Source organism: Panthera pardus, unplaced genomic scaffold, assembly GCF_024362965.1.
Source record: "Panthera pardus isolate Hobbes unplaced genomic scaffold, ASM2436296v1 HiC_scaffold_15, whole genome shotgun sequence".
NCBI lineage: Eukaryota > Metazoa > Chordata > Mammalia > Carnivora > Felidae > Panthera > Panthera pardus.
In genome coordinates this window covers 28,762,841-28,784,415 of record NW_026526710.1, presented here as the reverse complement: position 1 = coordinate 28,784,415, position 21,575 = coordinate 28,762,841, and the positions used below count along the sequence as shown (strand labels likewise).

Here is a 21,575-nt window from a genome sequence, read left to right as displayed (position 1 = left end):
AAAAATATTTATTGATTGCATAACTATTTACTGTGTGCCAAGTACTGTTCTAGATTTTGTGTACATAGCAGTGAACAAAACAAGACATGGTCCCCGTCTTCAGGAATTTTTCAAATAAACATACAAAGAAGTGCTATGAAGAGGGAAAAAAACAACAGGTGCTAAAGGGGAATACCAGGGACCTTATTTTAGGATGGGGGTGGGGTCAGGAAAGGCTACCGAAGGAGAGGACACTTGAGCTGGGATGTTGTTAGCTGTGCAAAGACCCGGGGAAGAGCTTTCCATCTGGAAGAACTAGCAAAGGCTGGGCTGGAGAAAGAACTGACCCAGAATCCTTGTAGCTGAGGTACAGTAAACCTGGGTGTCTGATCTGGGGAGAACAGCTCCAGAGGAGGCTCCTGAGGCGGGCAAGGCCAGCCACAGCACGTCTGTCCGAACTGGACTTACCATCCAAGAGGAGAACTGGAAGGTCTTTGATGAGTTTGCAGCAAAGACCATGCTTTCATACGGGCACCCTGGCTGAGTGGTAGAAAAGTGATGTGAGGGTGACCAATTAAAAGACGCAGCAGGTGCATCTAGCGGTGAGGAGGCCTAGGTGAGGGAGGTGGTGGGTCCATGGAGTGTGGAGGACTTGAGATGCTCAGAGCGCCGAGCTCTGGGGCCCCCCGAGGCACACCACCACCAGTGCCCAGATGAGCAGTTAAACTGCATTAACCACTCACGCCAAAGGGAGCCTCCTTCCTAGGGGGGGAGGAGCCTTACGACTGTCTCCTTCCAAGCCTTCTCTGCAGACTCTACCGAGTTCCTCTGAGTGCCTTCTGTGCATGCACCCTCATCGGACGTTCACTGACCGCCCTCCCCAGAGGGAGGTGCCCGCTTGGAGTAATGTTTACCTCTCTCCAGTGTGTGAGCTGAAAAAAAGGAAATGTTAGCAATTTTGAGAAGCACGGGCCTTTGAGATTTCAGCCCCACTGCTTGATTTAGCGATGCTGGATCTGCTCAAACCAAAATTATTATAAATAATATATAGTAAATACTATAGATATAACATGATATATGATATATTGTGTATCACATTGAGTTCTGATATTACATTGTGTGTATATATATATGAAAAAATATGTGTGTGTGTATATATATATATATATATATATATATATATATGTATATACATATCACAGATTGGAGCAGATTTATAAGGTCAAAACTGATGACATGTAAGTCATGATATAACTGAGAGTGGGATCTAGCAGAGGGTTACAGAGGACGGAGTCTTTGGCTCTTTGGCCGATGTGTTGAAGAAACTCTCCAGCATTTCTCTGGTGCGGGCTGTGCTGCAGAGACAGGAACTGGCCACAGGTACAGCGGTGATCAGTTCCTGTGAGCCATTTGTGCCCTGTAGACCTCGTCCAAGTATTTCTGGCCTAGGAATCCAGCATTTATCTAAAGCCACAGCATAAAACCATTTTATCATTGTCATTTTGTCAGCACAGACGAAAGGAACCCTTATATCTGTTGTTATGTTAGCTTTGCTTTTTCACTAATGGACCCTTTGTTTTTCCAGGAGAGGGAAAATTAATTTTCACTAGATGGGAGGGTGAATGTGCAAGTGCCTCTAAGTGACTTCTCCCCAGACTGGATTCCATTTCAGGATGACAGACATCCAGCACCTGCCTGCTCTAGACAAGGTCCATAAAAGGGAATTGTTCAGGAAATCAACTATTTTTGCACTAGCATAAGGATACTTCCTTCATAGGCCGGCACTATACTCTTCCCTCATCCCACCAGAAAGGAAGACACTTGTCTGCAGTCAGGCCCCCAGGTGGAAGTGAGGCTGGCAGGATTGGGCTCTCCTGGCTTGTTCATGAAATGAATGAAAGAATGTGGTGTAGAGAGATTAGGAACACAGACCTGCAGCCAGACTGCCTGGATTCCTGGTCTGCTCCTGCTCCTGGCTGGTTTTGGAGCCTGGGGCACATTCCCTAATCTCTTGTGCCTTGGTTTCTCCAGCTGTAAAATGGAAACAGTACTACTTTACTCAGAGGTTGTTGTGAGAATTCAATGAATTGGTGTCTCTGAAGGCAGAGAGTAATGTCCGGCCGAGTAAACGTTTGTTATCATGACCATGATTTCTTGACAGGGTAACGAATCTGTTCCGCATGCCTTTGGGTTTTAAAATGCCTTCCTTCCCCTTTTCTCCTCCAGCTGTGAAGTGAGGTCGGGCCCAGAGTTCATCACAAGGTCCTACAGATTCTACCACAACAACACCTTCAAGGCCTACCAGTTCTATTATGGCGGCAACAGGTGCACGAGCCCCACCTACACCCTCGTCATCCGGGGCAAGGTCCGCCTGCGCCAGGCCTCCTGGATCATCCGCGGGGGCACTGAGGCTGACTACCAGCTGCACAATGTGCAGGTCGTCTGCCACACGGAGGCCGTCGCCGAGAGGCTCAGCCAGCTGGTGAACCACACGTGCCCCGGCTTCGTGCCCGCCGGGGGCCCCTGGGTGCAGGACGTGCCCTACGACCTGTGGCGAGAAGAGAATGGCTGCGAGTGCACCAAGGCCGTGAACTTCGCCATGCACGAGCTGCAGCTCATCCGCGTGGAGAAGCAGTACCTCCAGCACAACCTGGACCGCCTGGTGGAGGAGCTCTTCCTCGGGGACATCCACACCGATGCCTCACAGAGGATGTTCTATCGGCCGTCCAGTTACCAGCCCCCGCTGCAGAATGCCAAGGTACCCTGCAGCTGACCGCCCTCCCGGCCTGCGGGCTGTTTGTTCTTTATTAAGTAAGATGAGTGGCCCGCAGGGAGACGTGTCAGTGGGGCCCAAAGAGCCCCATGAGAGGAAGCACCCGGCGTCATGGGGGAGATGTGGAGGGCTGCACGGGGAGGCACGCGCAGCAGAAGCAGGAGGCCTGGCTGGGCCACCACCTTGCTCTGCGGCCAGGGGCTGTGGTTTTCCTGTTGACATGAGTGGTGGTAGCGGGGTTGTTGGTATGCTAGGGGTTCCTGGGGTGGTTATTCTAGAAGATTCATAAGGCTCTGTTTAGCTCTAACCCTCCAGGAATATCTTCTTTGATTCTAAGAGGAAAGCATAAAGGGAATTTGAAGATGTTATAACCACACTTGGGAGGGACAACGACAGCAATGATCCCAGCCCTGGAGGAGGCAGAGGGGTGCCTGAGGGAAAGCGACAGGGCTCTTGTAAGGCTGTGGTCTTACACCCACCCACGTTACTGCTGTCAGTCTTCACAACGACCCCTTGAGGCAGATGTCGCCACCCTATTGGGCTGAAGGGAGAGGCAGCAGAGATTCAAGGGGTTGTCTTTTGCCCCAGGTCACCCAGTTAGGGAGGTTCTGCACTGGAACTTGAACCCAGCCCTCTTTCTCCAGACCCCACATTCTTTCCATTCGACTAAGTGAAATGTAAAGTCACTGTAATCACCAGGGAGGACGGAGGGGGGCAGGAAACAATTAAAACCTTATAATGTTCTTTTCTTGAATGATAGTCCAGTAATTATATTTGGAATTCACAAAGCATTTCCTTCCCATGGGCTCAGAATCCGTGTCAGCCTGTAACATGATCGTTTCCACCGCAGAAGTTGGGGAAGCTCTAGACAGGGAGGGGGTGCGGAGAGGGTGCCAGGGGAGATTTCTCCAGTGCTCCCCTGCATCAGATTGGCTTCTGTGGAATCTTCTCTAGAACAATGATTTTCTAAATGAGGGGCCCCATTTGACTTCTGTTTGACAGTTTACTCATTATTTTTCATCTTTTTTTTTTTTTCTTAGTCCTTTGAGTTCATTTATGACTGGTAGAGATATCCCAGAGTACTTTCCCTGCCAAAGACCACTTGGTGTTATCTTCTATTTATCTGTGTTATTGTGAGCTCCTGTAATGAAAGTCGCCTTTATTATAATTGTGGGAAATCTGCTGAGGAAGCCCACTTGGCGGAGGCTGCTTCCTCTAGATGCGTCTCACCAGGGACTGTCCCCACGTGTGAGGTGAAGCCAGACGGAGGGCCCAGGGCCCCAGACCCAGCGTTCCCTGGGCTCACAGCTTGACTGTGTCCTGCCATAAGGTGCCAGATGCACTGAGGAGGAAGAAGTGAGTTAGGGCAGTGAGGGAGAGGGTGGCCTTTCCTGCCTGCCTTCGTCCCAGTATCTGCCTGGGATCCCCCAGCACCCCTCAGGATGGGGGAGGAGCTGAGAAGCTGAAGCTCCACCCAAATGCACATCACACAAAGGCATCCAGAGGACAGTGGCACCGGGGCACGGGTGCGGTTTCTGGGGAGATTTTTAGGAGTCACAGGCTCCCAGTACCATCGTGGGACCCTTCCAGGCGGAGGTGTCATCCAGAGGCGGTGCTGAATGCTGCTGCTAAACAGCACTTCCCTCCTTTTTATTTTTAATGTTTGTTTAGTTTGAGAGAGAGAGCATGTGAGTGGGGTGGCCAGAGAGAGAGAGGGGAAGAGAGAGTCCCAAGCAGGCTCCATGCTGGCAGCACAGAGCCCAATGTGGGGCTCGAACTCTCAAACCGTGAGATCATTACCTGAGGTGAAGTCAAGAGTCGGACGTTTAACCAACTGAGCCACCGGCTGCCCTATGAGTAGAACTGCTCTTGATATCTCTGGTGTGAAAGAGCAGCAGGGAAAGGAGCTTTCCTCCAAACGTTTGGCTTTCTCTGAGTACAATCTAGCCAACTCTTCAACTATCTATGGTAATGAGAGGTAAGAATGTCATGAATCAAAATGGCCCACAGATAATCCAGAAACCTTATGCAAGCCAAGAGCGCCAACCGGGTCCCACTCTGAAGCTTTATGAAGACCTGCTATGCACAGAGAGTCCTTTTCGTGGCCTGCTCACCCACCAGCAGAGACACTGCTCAACAACAGACAGCCAAGAGGCAGGAGCATTGAGGCAGGGAACTGAATATGGAGGAGGGAGTCCGAGGGAGGAGGCTGAATTGCTGCAGGAAGAGGCAGGTGCAGCCCTGGAGCTGCCCGAGCTGGAGTCTGGTTGCTCTGCTGTCTGCACCTGACCTTGGGCTGATAGCTTGCACACATTCAGGTTCAGATTCCTTTCCCTCGGCTTCAGATGCCTATGGAGGCTCTTTTTAGGACTGAAAAGAAAAACAGATTTAACCATAACACCTTTCTCTTCTTACCTCTACGCCCTCACTCTGAATTCACTGTGGTACTTGTGGCATGCCTCATCAGGAGGCCTGACAGGTAAAATCAGTATCCCTAAGACGTGCAGCTCTGGAAGATTCTCTCCCACTCCTTCCCAGACCTGTAGGAGGGATTTCTCGTGCTGTCAGTCGACTCACTGAACAGAGCCTGTCTGTTGGGAGGGCAAAGGCACACACTTGTGGTTCCTGGAGGAAAAATGTCTTGACTGTGAGTTATTACCATTGGCACAGGGACTAAGGATGACAGTTGTAAGGCTGACCTTAGGATTTTTGTAAACAAAAAAGTGGGCGACATGCTTTTTTTTTTTTTTTTTTTAACACTGTCTGGATAAATTGATGAGAATATGGACTTCGGAGGTGGTAGCCAATCCTGGAATTCTCTTCTGTGTCCATCAGCTGCGGGGTGTTGGTTGTGTCATCTGACCTTCTGAAGCCTTAATTTTTCTTCTATAAAGTAGTAAGACTATAAGAATCGATTGGATTGGTGTGCGGAATGCTGCCTGCCATCTGGAAAGGGCCCTCCACCAATGCTCCTTTCTCCCCACTCCTGGAGTAGGTAGCCCTTCTGGGCAGGTGTCTCCTAGAGGGATGACATTGACCACGGGCCTCCAGGTGTTTGATGATGACTCACTATGAAGCATCTCCTTCCATTTTCTGCTCCCTCCCCTGCTAAGGCAATTGTGAGGACATTTACCCAGATTCTTAAGACATAGATCCTTTAAGCCCCAATCCTAATGCCCTGATTTAAGAAATTTTAAAGGTAGAAAGAACCTTGGGAGTACTGTTAAGAAGAAGGAGGAGGGGGAGGGTGAAAGGGGACGGGCAAGGGGTGGAGGAAGAAGAAGTATAGAAGAGTATGAACAGTATGATACCACTGTGTAAAACTAATAATGAAGGGAGAACAAGATAAGCTTACAGAGGGGGCAGTATTTCTGGAAGGGGACGTGAGAAACAAAATGATTGTCTCCGGGGAAGGGAACAGTTGGAGGACAGTTGGATGGAGCCTCAACACTGTATACCTTTTTGTACCTTTTGCAGTTTGTGCCATGAACCCATATTATCTAAACAGAATCACCATGCACACTTACAATGAATTGGGGAAGTTAGGACCCTGAGGCTCAGAGGAGTGCAGTGGCCACAGCTAAAGACGGCAGCAGGGCTGGGAGGAGGACCCAGGCAGGCGTCCAGGGCCGATGCGTGCTGTCCACCGCCTCGACTGCCAGCCCGCGTGGCCAGGGGCGTCCTTCGAAGGCCAGTGAGGTCTGTGTGGCTCTGGGAGCTGAAAGGGCCCATTCTTCTCTTGTTGTCCCTGGCGTTGAACGTCTTGGCCTGCAGCATGCCGCCAGGTCCTCAGGAAGTTTTTAGATCCTTCCCCAGGACAGCTACGAGAAGAATAAACGGACTTGGCCATTGGTGCCTTTCCAGACTCGGTGCAGGCAAAGCCCCAGGTGCTCCCTGCCTGCTGGCCAGTGGCGGGTCGCCTCACCCGCTGGGAACGGGAAGGAGGAGGGCTGGGAGCACATCCGGAGAGACCGCACTCCCCCCGCCACCCGCCTCTTTGAACTCTTTGCCTCCCCCTAATTGCCGGTCCGTAGAGACCTGGCTGAAAATTAGTTTAAATGCTAAATTGAGTTTGAAACCACTAGTCTCAGCCCCTCTGGAAACGGGACACCGTGTAAAAATAGAAACTTTAAATCAACTTGTTTTTCTAAGCTTTATACAGCTTTGCTGTGAGGTTCAGAATCCTTTGGCAAATACATTGCCTTTGAAGAGAATCAGGTGTGCCGGGAGGATTCTTTCAGGATGAAATTGGCTACCCTTTGCTACGAAAAATCAGGACTGCATAAAATAACCCCGAAAGAAGAGGCTTTGCCTGAACTGAGCTTAACATCAGGGCAGCTGTCACCCTCTGCCTAGATTTTTTGTGCAGTTGAAGGGTTAGCCAGCCGAATTCTTTCAGTGGTAGAATCAAATAGTAATTAAAAGCAAATGATTGCCCGGGAAACGCCAGAGCCTCAGGATCAGACTTGTAAGCAAATGGAATTGGTCTTTCGCCAAAATCCTGCACTGATTTAGCCACAGGGTCGTAAATCAAAGGGGTTGTCTGAAACCAGACAACTTTCCTCAAGCCGTGTATCTCAAGTATTCTGCCCCAGCACATGCATAGCACATCGGAGGAGGACAAGCACCGAAGTGTTTTAAAGAGTAGCTGAGGACTGAAAAGGAAGAAGGAAATACTCATGGGCTTTCTGTCCTGAATTCTGTAGAAACTTCTAGACTGTGAACGAGCATTCGGTTTTGAGGGAGCTTGCTTTTCCAAGCCTTTTCAGAGTATGTGAGAAATACAGAGACTTTCTGCTATCTGTGACATCAGAGAGACTGTGGACCAGGGCCGTGGGCAGCTCACTTCTCGGGCCAGCTCCGGGAGATGGCTGTGCCGTGGGAAGTGGCTCCTCCTTAGGCATGTGCTTGGCGGGAACCCCGGACGGGTGGGTGAGTGGGTGTCACGGAACTAACAGTAGAGGGAGCCGTGCATGGTGTTTGTGGAAGATCTCGTGTTCCTTCTCTTCCCGCCAGCGTAGGGAAAGGAGACGGGCTTCGTGGAGGCGACAGGGAATGGAAGAGGTGATAGAGGACCGGAGAGCTCAAGGAGTCATGACCTAGGAAAGCCCGTCTCGCATTAAGGATGAATCCTAAAGAGAAGTGTGGCCCAGCTCGCCGGGGCTGGGTGTCTACTATAAAGCAGCAAATGTTGCACATCATAAGGGAAGACAGAGCTGATGACTGGGGTTGAGTGATGGGGTCTTGACTGTGAAAGGGTTGCCTGTGTGGACCTTTTATTTGGGCCAAAGTATGAAATGCCATACAGTTGCTCTGCCTCACAGCTCCTGGCATACACTTTTACTGCAGAAACAGTTCATTACATTTCTCGACTCCAGAGTGTTTCAGCAGATAAACAGACATGCAAGGTTGCTTTATTTAAAGAGTTAGCAGACCAGGAAATACTTGTTGTCAGGGACGGAACAAGTGGTAAACATTTCAGCCCTTAAAAGGCAAGAGAGGGACGCCTGGGTGGTGAAGCATCCGACTTCGGCTCGGGTCGTGATCTCGCGGTTCATGAGTTCCAGCCCCGCGTCGGGCTCTGTGTTGACAGCTCAGAGCCTGGAGCCTGCTTCAGATTCTGTGTCTCCCTCTCTCTCTCTCTGCCCCTCCCCTGCTCACAGTCTGTCTGTCTCTGTCTCTCAATAATAAATAAATGTTAAAAAATTTTTTAAAAAAGCAAAAAAAAAAAAAAAAGCAAGAGAGCCCAGAGGACGGAGTGAGAGCCTGGGCGTGCCAGAAATCAACCATCCACAAAGTCTGTAGGAAGCCCATTCTGGGGGAAGAGTGGAAGGAGGGTGGACCCTTGGATGGGCCAGACCTTGGGGTCTGCTGGATTTACAGCAGATTTAATTTAATTATTACAATGAATCTACTTCAACTATTTAAATGAATTTAAATTGATAAGAGTAGAAGAAACAAGCAAAAACATCTATGAGAAATTTTCTTCTGAAACGTTTTTGAAGTCATTTGTTTTAAAGAACCAGCCTCTTAGGGCCCTTTACATCTGGCTGTTGAGTCTGTACATAGTGTGTACGTGTAGGCAAGGTGGAGGCAAAATTGTCTTTTGTGTGATTTGCTGATGTTTTGCAAACTGGAAAGGCGTTTGTGGGCTAACCTCTCAGATTCTAGACTTCTTAGAGAACGCCGTTCTAGGAAATGAAGGGTTGCTCCCAAAGACCACCCCCCACCCCCAAACATGTGCCCCTTCTAAACTCCAGGATGCAGACAGTGTGGAGTTGACTTCTGCCTCGGGAGACAGATGTGATCCGTGAGAGTCAGCAACCCACCTGGCCTGTGTTCTTCCATCTGCCTTCCATCCCCCGTCCCTTCGTGGGCACCATCAGCCACCGCTTGTGGCCCCGAAAGCTGCTGTAAGACACAACAGGTGTGACCGTGGCTGTTCCCCTTGCTTCCTCCTGAAAGCAGAATCATCATGACTCATTGAGGTGGTCAGAATGAGCCCAAGTTCATGAACTCCTGGGATCCCAGATCTGAAAAGCACCCAGTGAGGCCCCTTCCACAAGGTGGTCAGCTCTCATTTGTGATGAATGCTGGCCTAATCTATTCATATTGTTAAATAGCTGGTGACCGCATTCAAGCAATCAGGCTGTCACTCTCGAACCTTTATCATACCCTCCGTGCTCCCCCCAGATGTCACAGGAAGTCGGAGAAAGGGAGAGTACTTTGGTCTTAGTTTCAAAAGGCTTGATGAAGTTGTTCTCCAGTGAAATGGAGAGGTCCTGGGAAGTCTGTATGTGGAGGAATACCTACAGTAGAAATTTAATCAAATGTGTGGAGATTCGGAGTTGTAAAAAAAAATAAATAAATAAAAAAGCTTTCAGCTTCAGTCATTGGCAGGTTTCTTCCTGAGAAACATGAATGTTTTTTATCCCATGGAAGAAAACTCTGTGAAAGGAACTTTCCATCATCTGTGCCCATTTCTCCTCCTCTTTGAGCAAAACTTTTAGACCAAGAAATGTTTTATTCATCCTGCTTTTCTAGTTGATCTGTTCACAGCAAGATGATATCAAGTAATTTCTTCCATTCTGGGAAGACGCTGGAAACAAGTGGATACTGTCAGCAAATGTTGTCGACGGACCAAGGCTCTCCAGAAATAAATATTGGCAAGGAACGAGAGAAAGCCTAGAGAATCCCTATCAGTCATCGGCCAGAGAAGACCTTTACCCAGGGACCCGAGTCCTTGACAGGGAGACATCTGTTCTTTGCAGGACCTCAGCCTTAGAGACAGCCTGGGGCCAGGGTGTAGCGCTCAGCAAAGCCCAAGACCAAATTATGCTCCAGATTCTACTTTTGGCTTGTAAAGTCATCTGGGCCACGTTATTCTATCTCTCTGTGCCTTGGTGGCCTCATCTGTGAAGTGTCCCCGTGGTCTCTTTGAGAGGTTGTAAAGCTAAGGGAATGGTGTATTTGAACCTCCTCAGAATCAAATGTCCTGTGTGTGCAAAGCTGCCCTTAGCTGACGTGTTGCCAGGGCGCTGGGCAGGAGAACAGAGTGGGCAAAACCCCACTCTTTGCCTAGAACATTGCTCGCTTATGATGTTGAAGGTTTATCTTTCATTTTTAGAGTAAGTTTGGTTGTTTTCTTTTACGATGTTAATTACATAGGGATCTTGTTTTCTCCCCTCCTCCTTCAGAATTAAAGCTTTTTATGGTTGGTGGAAAGAGTCGTAACAAGGAGACATATTCTGGTCCCTTTGCTTTAACCTTCGGATCTTTTGTGTTCAGAAACCCAGACTTCAAAGCAGCCCTTTCTAAGAATCAGGGAGGGGAGTGATGTAGAAAGAAGCCCAGTGGGAGAGCCTACAAACTGACAGCTTCTCAGAGGAGAATCATGTATCAGAGTGTGGACCAAAAAAGAGAGCAATTCCATAAAGCAAGTGATATTCCATACTACACATGAGTCTTCATGTCGAAAAACTTCTCATTTAGTAGTGTTGAAGAGCTGCGATTTGAGGAAAGCATCCTGAAAAAGAGAAACGTTAGAGCCAATACAGTGTGTAGGTCTTAATTTCTGCTTCCCCATTATTGTTCCTATAGGTCTTTTGGGTTTTATTCAAGCCAAAGATGGTGGGAATGAAGAGCACAAAAATCTAAAAATCTGTCCATAAAACAGAGTGGTTTCCCCTTTACCTAACCATGACTAAAACTGGTCTCTTGGTGATAATATCCACAGAGAGGTCAAAAATCCCACCCCTGTCTGCTACATCTTTGGTTTTTTTAATGCCTTCTCAAAAGTTGTTATCAAAATTTACTAGTCGGCAATAACCAGAAAAGCAACCCTGTTAAAAAATGGGCAAAGGACTTGAATAGACACGTCTCCAAAGAAGATATACAAATAGCCCATAAGCACACGAAAAGATGCTCAACATCACTCCTCATTAGGGGAACACAAATCAAAGTACAGCACACCATACCCCTTCGATGGCTGTTATCAAAAAGAGAAAAAAAATACCAGTTGGCAGGGATGTGGAGAAATTGGGACCCTTGTGTACCGTGCGTGGGGGTGTAAAATGGCGCAGCTGCTGTGGAAAACAGTATGGTGGTTCCTCCGAAAGTTAAACACAGAATTACAGTGTGATGCAGAAATTTCACTTCTGAGCACATGCCCAGAGTTAACTGAAAGTGGAGTCTTAAATAGCTTGTACACCTGTGCTCATAGCATCGTTACGCACAGTGGCCAAAAAATGGAGTGTTCGTCAACAGATGAATGGATAAACAAAGTGTGGTCCATACATACGATGAGATACTATTCGGCCTTAAAAAGGAAGGGAATTCTACAACATACTGCAGCACGGATGAACCTTGAGGGCATTGCGCTAAGCGAGATAAGCCAGTCACAAAAAAACAGTAAGTTCTGTATGCTTTCACTTGTGTGAGGGACCTAGCGTCGACGGAAAGTACAAGGGTGGTTGTCGAGGGCTGGGATTGAGAGAACGGGGAGTTGTTGTTTCTTGAGTACCGAGTTTCAATTCGGGAGGATGGAAAAAGTTCTGGAAGTAGACGGTGGTGATGGTTGCACAACCGTGTGAATGTACTTAGTACCACGGAGCCGTGCACTAAAAATGGTTCAGATGGCAAGTTGTGTGTTATGTATATTTTACCACAATTAAAATAGTTTAAGAATTTGGCAAGATCAATACCTAAGGGCCAGGTTCTTCCCATTGTGTCCCTAAATTCTCACCGACCCAACTCCTGGACGGCGAGCTTCCTTTGCTTGTGGCCTGCTTTTCTCTGTTGCCAAACAGGAATTCTTCCTCCAGGTCCCCATCTCAAAGGTCAGGACCCTGCCCCATTATTCTTAAAAATGCCAAGTGGACTCCAGGTGCTACCATGGCACCTTTCTGGAACAGCCTGGGCCAGGCTGGACGGTCCTCTTTCTTTCCAGAGCCGTCTTCCGCACAGCTCAGCATCCTTGTTGTAATAGGCCCGGGCACCAGAACTCTGCTGTCCTGTCTGTGAAATCTCAGGGATTTGGATCTGAGTACTGGGCTGGTTTTACTCAGACTGTGTGGGGCAGGGGCAGGGGACCAGGGACAGCAGGTATGGTTTGGTAAAGGTGCTGGTCATGATGACACTTGTTAGCAGTTAAGAGGCTGCTTCCTCTTCATATGTGTTACAGACATTATGTTCACTTTGCACCCCAGACTTTGAGTATCAGAACCCCATTCCAGGGTAAGAAGTTTGGATTCTTCCCCTCCTGATAGTTGACTAAGAAAATACATAATGACAAAACTACTGAATTTGGTGGTACTTTGTTTTATTTATTTATGTTTATTTTATTTTTTATTTAAATTTTAGTTAGTCTACAGCATGTTACTGGTTTCAGGAGTAGAATTCAGTGACTCATCACTTATATGCAGCACCCAGTATTCATCCCAACAAGTGCCTTCCTTAACACCCATCACCCATCTAGCCCATCCCTCACCCACCTCCCTCTGTCAACCCTCAGTTAAGAGTCTCTTGTGATTTATTTCCCTCTCTCCTCCTTTTTTCCTCTTCCCGTATATTCATCTGTTTTGTTTCTTAAATTCCACATGTATTTGTCTTTCTCCGATTGACTTATTTTGCTCAGTATAATACATTCTAGCTCATCCACATCGTTGCAAATGACAAGATCTCATCCTTTTTGATGGCTGAGTAATATTCCATTGCATAGATATACCCCATCCTCTTTACCCAGTCATCAGTCAATGGACATTTGGGCTCTCTCCAGAGTTTGGCTATTGTTGATAGTGCTGCTGTAAACATGGGGATGCCTGAGTCCCTTTGAAGCTGTATTTTTCTACCCTTTGGATAAATACCTAGTAGTACAATTGCTAGGTCATAGGGTAGTTCTGTTTTTCTTTTTTTGAGGAACCTCCATACTGTTCAGAGTGGCTGCACCAGTTTGCATTCGGTGGTGCTTTAACTACATTTTTATCTTATCCACCCTAACCTGTGTTTGCACCTGTAGTGGGAGACATGCCTTTATTTAGTCTTCCTGTCAAATGCCATGCATGCCTGCGATCCAGCTCCCTGGGGCTTATCTGAGAAGTTTCTCCCCAAAGTGATTCTGGGTGCACTGAGTGGGAGCCATCTTAATCTACTGCTAATTTCTTGCAGCAGTTATGCAAGTAGAATGACCCCCATTTTACACATCAGGACATTGGAATAGAGATTAGTGACTTGCCCAAGGTCACCAGCTGAAAGCATGGGGCTGGCCCGTGGCTCCCAGGACCTGGCCAGAACTTCTCCTTCTGTGCACAGAATGTGTAACAGATGCATCGGGACCCCAACACAGTGAGGACTTGGCCTTCATCTCACTCTGTGGCGGCCCACTTGATCTTACCATCTACAAGCCATAATCGGTGTTAGCAAAGGAAGCCTTCTCTCCCCTCAGTGACAACTCTAGGCTCCTCTAATGAGCACGGTGACAAGTTAGTGAGCCTTGAGTTCTCCCTGGAGGAGAATGTGGAGGGAGGGCAGCTCCCTCGCTCTCGGAGACATCCGAGCACTTAACCAAACAAGCGCAGGAACATCACGCTGTGTCAGTGCTGGCAATGAAAAGGCCTTGGGAAGTTGGATTCCTGACTTTGGGAAACACGTGTGTGCCCTCCTGGGAGTGCCTGCCAGTCCCTGTTACTCAGGCCTGGGGCTGCACCAGTGAGCAGCTGCACACCCTGGGCCCCGTGGCTGGGGGAGCCCCAGGCCGGTGTCCGGGAGCTGTCCCCCTGAGAGTGGACCACAACTGTCACCCTCCTGCGACAGCACTGATTAGATTTGCCTCGTGCTTCTGTCCGCTTTGCCACAGCCAGTGTGGGAGGGAGAATTCCGAAGAGACGCTCCCCACGGCCAGGGGCAGGCAGCCCCTGGCACACAGGCGTCCTCTGACTGAGGTCAGATAGCCAGGCAATGGCGCGGGTGCTCAAGAACCCAGCTCTGCTGTCTTCTAGACCGTGGCATTTTGAGGGGCGCCCTGAGCCGTCTAGGCAGACAGCATTTATGTGGCTGGCAGTCCCTGGCCACCTCTACTCACTGGAGGTTTTCTAAGCCACAACCCTAAACAGACGGCCCTTGTCCCCGAGGCTCTGTTAGCGTTCTGAAGCAAATGCAACAGGGAGGCAGTCCCGGAAGAGCCGCAACTATCTTGCACTAATTAAGTGGCTTAAAGCTATAAAGCAGGAAGCAAATGAAGAGCCCATAAACCTTGAAACCTCGGGGCCAGCAGACACAAATGGATGTGCGTGCTGACTTCTCAGAGGCCGCTGCTCTCGCCCTCTTTCCGGCCTCCTCCTTTATGCCTTCCTTTGAAAGGACCCCTGCTTTACTACACAGCTCCCCTTGTTATCCCAGCAATTAGAATGTTATCCTTTTTGTGTGTGTTATTTTGTGTGTCTCATCATTGTTTTTAGTGGGAAAAAAAAAATCTAACTGTCAAATACTCACACAGAATTTCCATCTTAACCATTTTAGGGTATCTGGTTCGGTGGCATGGAGTACGTTCACACCGTTGTGTAGCCATCTCCCCCATCCATCCGCAGAGTTTTTTCATCTTCCTGAACTGAAGCTCTGTCCCCGTCAAACACTAACTCCCCGTTCCGCCCCTCCCCCCACCCAGCCCCTGGCAACCACTGTTCTCCTTTGTCTCTGACTTTGATCACTCTGGGTCCCTCCTAGAAGTGGAATTGTACGGTTATTTGTGCTTTTGTGTCTGGCCTATTTTTTATTTACATTTACTTAATTTTTGAGAGGGAGAGACACACACACAGAGCACGAGTGGGGGAGGGGCAGAGAGAGAAGGAGACACAGAATCGGAAGCAGGCTCCAGGCTCCGAGCTGTCAGCGCAGAGCCCGACACGGGGCTCGAACTCACAATCCGTGAGATCGTGACCTGAGCCAAAGTGTGTCTGGCTTATTTCATTTAGCGTCATGTCGTCAGGGCTCATCTATGTTGTAGCGTGGGTCAGAATTCCCTTCCCTTTTCAAGATTGAATAATATTTTGTTGTATGCGTGAACCACGTCTTGTTTATCCATTCACTCGTCCGTGCACATCGGGTTGTTTTCATCATTTGGCCATGCGAATAACGCCGCTGTGAACACGGGTGAACAGCCGTCTCCTCAAGACCCTGGTTTCAGTTCTTCGGACTATAAACCGGAGGTGGGGTTGCTGGATCCTACGGTAGTTCTTTTCCACAGCAACTGCCCCGTTTTCCATTCCCACCAGCAGTGCACGAGGGTTCCGATTTCTCCACACCCTTGTCAACACTGTTAGGCTCAGATGTTTCTCAGAGTAGCCGTCCCAACGGGTATGAGATGAGGCTCGCCTTTCTGAAGTCAAGTGTCCAGGACGTGTGATAGCATTCTAAAGAGAGTACACATCGCGGCTGAAATAGACAAGTCCCTGATGTCGGTGCTCACAGGTGCACTCTTGAGCCCACACCAGCGCGTGCACACACCCACCGCGACCCTCCTGTCTGTGCCCAAGGGTGTAGCTCTCTTGGGTTCCCAGGTGGCTAGTAATGGTGCCTTGCCCGGCCCCACTGGTGAGCCTCACTTGAAGGAAGCTTGTGTGCGCTGCTCTGTCATGAAGACAAACGTCTCTCCGTGTGTTTGTTTCTTGGCTCCAGAACCACGACCACGCCTGCATAGCCTGCCGCATCATCCACCGGTCAGATGAGCACCGCCCGCCGCTCCTGCCCCCCAAGGCCGACCTGACTGTCGGGCTGCACGGCGAGTGGGTGAGCCAGCGCTGCGAGGTGCGGCCCGAAGTCCTCTTCCTCACGCGCCACTTCATCTTCCATGACAACAATAACACCTGGGAAGGGCATTACTACCACTACTCCGACCCCGTCTGCAAGCACCCCACCTTCACCATCTATGCCAAGGGCCGCTACAGCCGGGGCGTGCACTCCTCCAGGGTCATGGGAGGAACTGAGTTTGTGTTCAAAGGTAGGGCTCCCGCCTCGACTCCCAAGGGAGCAGCCCCACGGGTGAGAAAGTGGGCAGTTTGGGGACATTTTTGTTCAGGCAGAGCCTGAGGGAAAGGGCTTTTCTTCTGGTAGAGATGTTGGGGGAGAGATTAGGGAGGACTTTCTGCTTCAAGTTCATCATTCGCCGCAGACTCTGAGGTCCTCTCTGCTCAGAATGGGGCCAACAGGGGTGGCTCAGCCCATGGGCCACAGTGCTGGAGCCGCCCACCCCGCTGTGCACGGTGTCAGATGTGGTCAAGGAGCATGTTCTCCTAGTAATGAAGCCTCAAGTCTGCATGTTTCCTTTCTTGTGCACAGCTCATGCCGACTCTGAGCTGCCCCTGTGATAACATCACACTTACTTGCTGCATTCAGTGTGCTTTCTTGAGTGGGCGGTAAAGAGCAAGTGTTAGTCACACCGCAGGTGCTCCCACAGTTGTCCTTTCCAGCGCTGAGTTTGTCACGCGCTTAAGAGTTGTCATGTGCTTGGGGGGAGGAGGTTTGAGATTTGCAATGATTACCTAAGCGAGGAAGGTACGGTGAGGGGTGAAATTCACCAGGCCGTTATCCGCAAGGGAGGCCTTGTGGCCTCTATTTCTAGAATCTTTTCAGCTTGTACACCTTTTTAAGATGGAGTCAGTCATGTCATTGACAAATAAAAGAGAGGTGGCCCAGAAACTGGGTGTGACCCCTTCTAGGATGGCATTCCGTGGTTCAGTCTTTTTAATGTGAAGTATTTCTGCTGACCCAGATAAGTCCCAGGGCATCTTAACCCTCCGCTTAGAGAGAAAGAGTTTCTCCAGGAAATATGGACCTTTTGCTAGATTTGGCCAAGAGAACAACCGTCTCTGTCTGATTCCACCCCGAAGCTGCCTTGGGATACATAAAATATAATCCCCTGGGGTCTTTCAAAAACAGCCCTCTCCAAGCGCTGGGATTTTTATTTAATGCGTTTACTCACATTTTCCTTGCTCTCAGCCTAATTTTTTTAGTTGCCTGATCTATGGGCCAATATTAATTTCCAAGACCGCTAATTAGTATAGGTGTGTGACATGACAGCAAAACTAAAAACCTCCAAACCTTTCATAAAAATAAAATTCCAGTTTGCGTCGAATATTCTGTCAATCCCAAAGAGTCAGTGTTCCCAAAGACAACTCCTTGGAGACCCTCTGCATGACAGTTTGATTTCACACTAACAGGCAGTCAACCACAGTCTGGGCTCCGCATTTATACACCAGATACAGTCTACCTGCATTGTATTCAATGTGATGGTCATTCGGACCAACACGTGGAACTCTTTCCACTGGGGAATGCTTTTAGGGAGGCCGCGACAGGTGGGTGGCTGCGCGGGGTCGGGTTTAGAGCAGGTGGCCTGTGCAGACAGAGTGCTTTCTTCACCGCACGCGACCCCCTTAGAGTCACCACCCTGTCGTCTCTCCTTCTCAGTGAACCACATGAAGGTCACCCCCATGGATGCGGCCACAGCCTCGCTCCTCAACGTCTTCAATGGGAACGAGTGTGGGGCCGAGGGCTCCTGGCAGGTGGGCGTCCAGCAGGACGTGACCCACACCAACGGCTGTGTGGCGCTGGGGATCAAGCTACCTCACACCGAGTACGAGATCTTCAAAATGGAGCAGGATGCCCGCGGCCGCTATCTGCTCTTCAACGGCCAGAGGCCCAGCGACGGGTCCAGTCCGGACAGGCCTGAGAAGAGAGCCACCTCCTATCAGATGCCCTTAGTCCAGTGTGCGTCTTCTGCGCCCAGAGCCGAGGACTTCTCCGAGGACCACCGGGGTCACCAGTATGGGAGCCGGGCGCCAGGGAGGAGCGCTCGTCCCCTGCTCCTGGCCGTGCTTGCTGGCCTTTTGACTCTCCTGCAGTGGCACGTCCTCAGATAGAAGTTGTTAAAAAGCTGTATATTTTTCCACACCAGGATTCCTTACAACTTACAGGTTTTCTTTACAAAAAGGAAGGACACTTCTTGTGATGCACTTGAATGGCCGAGAACTGTGGCTCCTTTTCTGCTGTCCGGCCCCCTCCCTCCCGGCCTGAGTCCTGAGCAGCGCTGTTTGAAGTTCCTGCTTTGAACTCTGTCCATGGGATCCCAGGCCTGGGTGCCTTCTCGAGAGTAATTGCACTTTAAGACCGCAGAGAGTGTCGAGCTAGTGTGTGTGGTAGAGGGGGCAGGGTGACAGCTAAGTCCTCTTCTTTTCTTCCCTGTAATTATTATTAAATTTCCGAGTTAAACTTAAATGGATATCAAGCTATGGTGTTTTTTGCCACTATACCGCAGTCGCTTCCTGTCTTCCCTCAACTGCTTTACGAGCTGGGAATCCAGTGTGGAGTTGGTTTGGAACTGCAATCAAGACACCTTTCATTAATAAAGAAGAGACTTGGGTGTAGATATGTACATAGGGAAAGACACAGGGTTTAGCTTAACCACCTCGACAGCCTTTATGCAAAAAAAAAGGAGGGAATCCAAGCTTTCAGATGTTGAGTGCAAAAGTATCTGGAATTAAAGTTTCAACATAATTTAAAGTATCATTGTTTTAACTGGTGGGGAAAGGAGACTCGGCTTCTGGGTGGCTGCAGGACGCACACTGCTTTATTCCTGCCCCGTTGACGAGGGCGGTTGAGCAAATATCAAAAGCAGTACAGACAGGAACAGTGACCTCCGGGATGGTCACAGTGTGTTAAGTGCCACCTTACTGATAGGAAGTGCCTGTTCCTTCCACAGTTGCCTCTTCGTGGGACCGTCGTCCTGGCTCCTGGTGTTTCTGGTGAGGGGCGACCAGACATCTTCACTCTGCCATCTCTGCTGCCTTCAAAGATGACTGTTCAGAGACCACGCTTTGCTGTTAAGGGGCCTGGCCGTTCAGAGAGTGCAGTGAAGGCACCCTCACGGGGGCTGCACTAGACCCTCGACTCGTGTGAAACCCAGGCTCTGGGTAAAGCCGCTTCCTCATCGGACGTGCCAGCTTGACTCGATTTCTGTCCTGCTGTTGCCTTGGCCGTGTGGCAGAGAGTCTCAGGGTCACCTTCTACAGAATCTGTGAGCGTCTTCCTCACAGGCCCTGGGAGGGCGCCTGAGTCACGTCTGCCCATTACTTTGGATTATTACAAACGGTGCTGTCTGCACACCAAGTGCTATTGCTAATAGAGACTGATGGAGGGAAATAGCAAGTCACTGAAAGCCTGGATGCGACCGGAAGTGAGCATCAAACCATGATCAAGGTCAAGAGTCATACTTGTATTTAAAAATTAACTTTATGAAATGCTGTAGCATTCAGGATGGTGATAAGTTAAATGGATAGCATGGAGCACCAAAGTGCTTTATCTTTAGAATATATTTTAAGTTGTGGTGCATACTGAGGGGGTTTATTCAAATGAAAATACTAACTTAAATGTCTGCCAAGTTTCATAAACAAAGATGTCAACAGTACTCCCACAGAATACATTTTGCCTGTGGATCTATTTAATACTAATGCTATCTTTAAAGGATATAATAAAATTATGTGGAAAACTATGTTCACCGCTAAAGAATACCTCAGTGATTTGCCATAAAAGTGATAGATTTATAGCCATTTAATTCACAGCCATTCACCTAGACTTAGCTGCTCACACTTTTAAAAAGTACACACACACACACACACACACACACACACACACACACACACACATACTTATATCCAAATACATAGGTATTAACATGCATATAATGTATGTGTATGTATATGTGTCTTAGGGACAAGGTGGCATTCATGTGGTCATATCACTTTCTGATACTCTATACAGAGAATGGCCAGTATAATTTATTCACAAGTTACCAACTCAGTTAGGTGTATGCCTGTCACTTGCTGTATCCCCCACATTTATCACATCTTATCTTGGTTACGACGTGCTAACACACATAAGGGTTAGGAAGTTAGTAGCGGGCAGGTCCACGTGTAAATTCCAGGTTTGGTGAAAGAAGTAAGTAAATAAAGGATGGCTCTTCTAGACTTCCCTGGCCTGCTACAACTAGACTTGCTCCCTTCCTGGGTAGTTGCTGATGATGGTCAGGATCAGGAAGTTGTTCCTTGGGCAAGCATTGTAAAGTCCAAGTTGACCTTGGACTCAGAAGCCTCCTGGAGCCTCCAGTCCCCCACTTGTGCGGACATGACAGATCTGGTCATCTGCTGAGAGTAGTAGCTGACACCGGGCCCAGTGTCTGTGATGTCCATCCCGCCATCCTGAACAGTCCGCGATGATGCCACAGTGCCGTGGCAGCCTACGGGGGTGACTCTCAGCAGTGCCCAGCACCAAGGACGCCTGCAAGAGAGGCTGGGGGTCAGGGCATCCTCAATGGGGCTTTACACACACCTTGTAAACATGACTGGATTAATGTAAGTCCTGTGATTCCTGGTTGAAGGGACGGCTTTCCCAATCATAGAAAAGCCATTCTGTATTCCACCAACTCTTTAAATATATCTTGAAAACAAAGATGGTGTTCAAAACAGTCCACACACACGTTGCCATGTTTTATTGTAACGTGGTAATCCCCCCTCCCCGTCGTCCCTACAAGACTTACTAGGCACGTGGCAATGGAGTGCAGAAACTGACAGATGGCACCTCACTGGGCATTTCGGGACGCTGGCCTCGAAGGAAAACGCAGACCATCCCGAGGTGGTGGTATTGGGGCAAGGATGTGGGGTGGAAATACAAGCGAGAGTGGGTCCACTCTGACACAGACTTTCTCTGCCCGGCACAGAACTTTCCGGCCATTTCGAGACATTGAAGCTTTCATGAATCCAAACATCTTTCGTAAGGATACCTCTACGTCAAGAATAAATAAAGGTAGCTGGGGCAGATGTTTCTCACTGATTTCTGGATTCATGAGAAAATGTGTAAGCACTCTTTCCGGAATCACGTGTCCTAAAGTACTAATGCTTTAAATCCCTGTGATGGTCCAAGAGTGTTTCCGGCTTGCAGGGTAAACGGTCTCTGAAGGTACGTGGGACTCCTATTTTATGATTGCCCCATTTCCCCGGTGTTCCAGCAGGCAGAAGTAAGTGACACTATCGTGAGAAAAAAATACTGGGGGGGGGGGGGGTTATGACCTCCACCTTCTGCATTGACTGAGACGTGATGATGTTATGTCACATCGCTCACGTGACATAATCACATTACTCCAGGGGAGACCCGACACCAAGTTGTGCTCCACAAAGGGTGCCACACTGAGCAAACACAGCTCTTCTACTCCAATGCACGGCACACTGGGCAGCAGGTTGCAGGATCCGACCGGTGGGCACCCCCATGGTTTCCGTGGATT

The 21,575-nt window shown here is 49.0% G+C and overlaps 1 protein-coding gene across 1 annotated transcript in view; it reads left to right on the top strand.

Moving 5' to 3' along the window:
* Positions 1–19,790, top strand: part of APCDD1 (APC down-regulated 1) — a 34,204-nt gene extending 14,414 nt beyond the window's left edge. Inside the window, exons 3-5 of the mRNA XM_019418490.2 lie at positions 2,206–2,737; positions 15,923–16,244; positions 17,711–19,790. Coding sequence (XP_019274035.2) covers positions 2,206–2,737; positions 15,923–16,244; positions 17,711–18,162 — 1,306 coding nt within the window. The 3' untranslated portion in view covers positions 18,163–19,790. The remainder of the gene's footprint in view (positions 1–2,205; positions 2,738–15,922; positions 16,245–17,710) is intronic.
* The last annotated feature ends 1,785 nt before the right edge of the window (positions 19,791–21,575 follow it).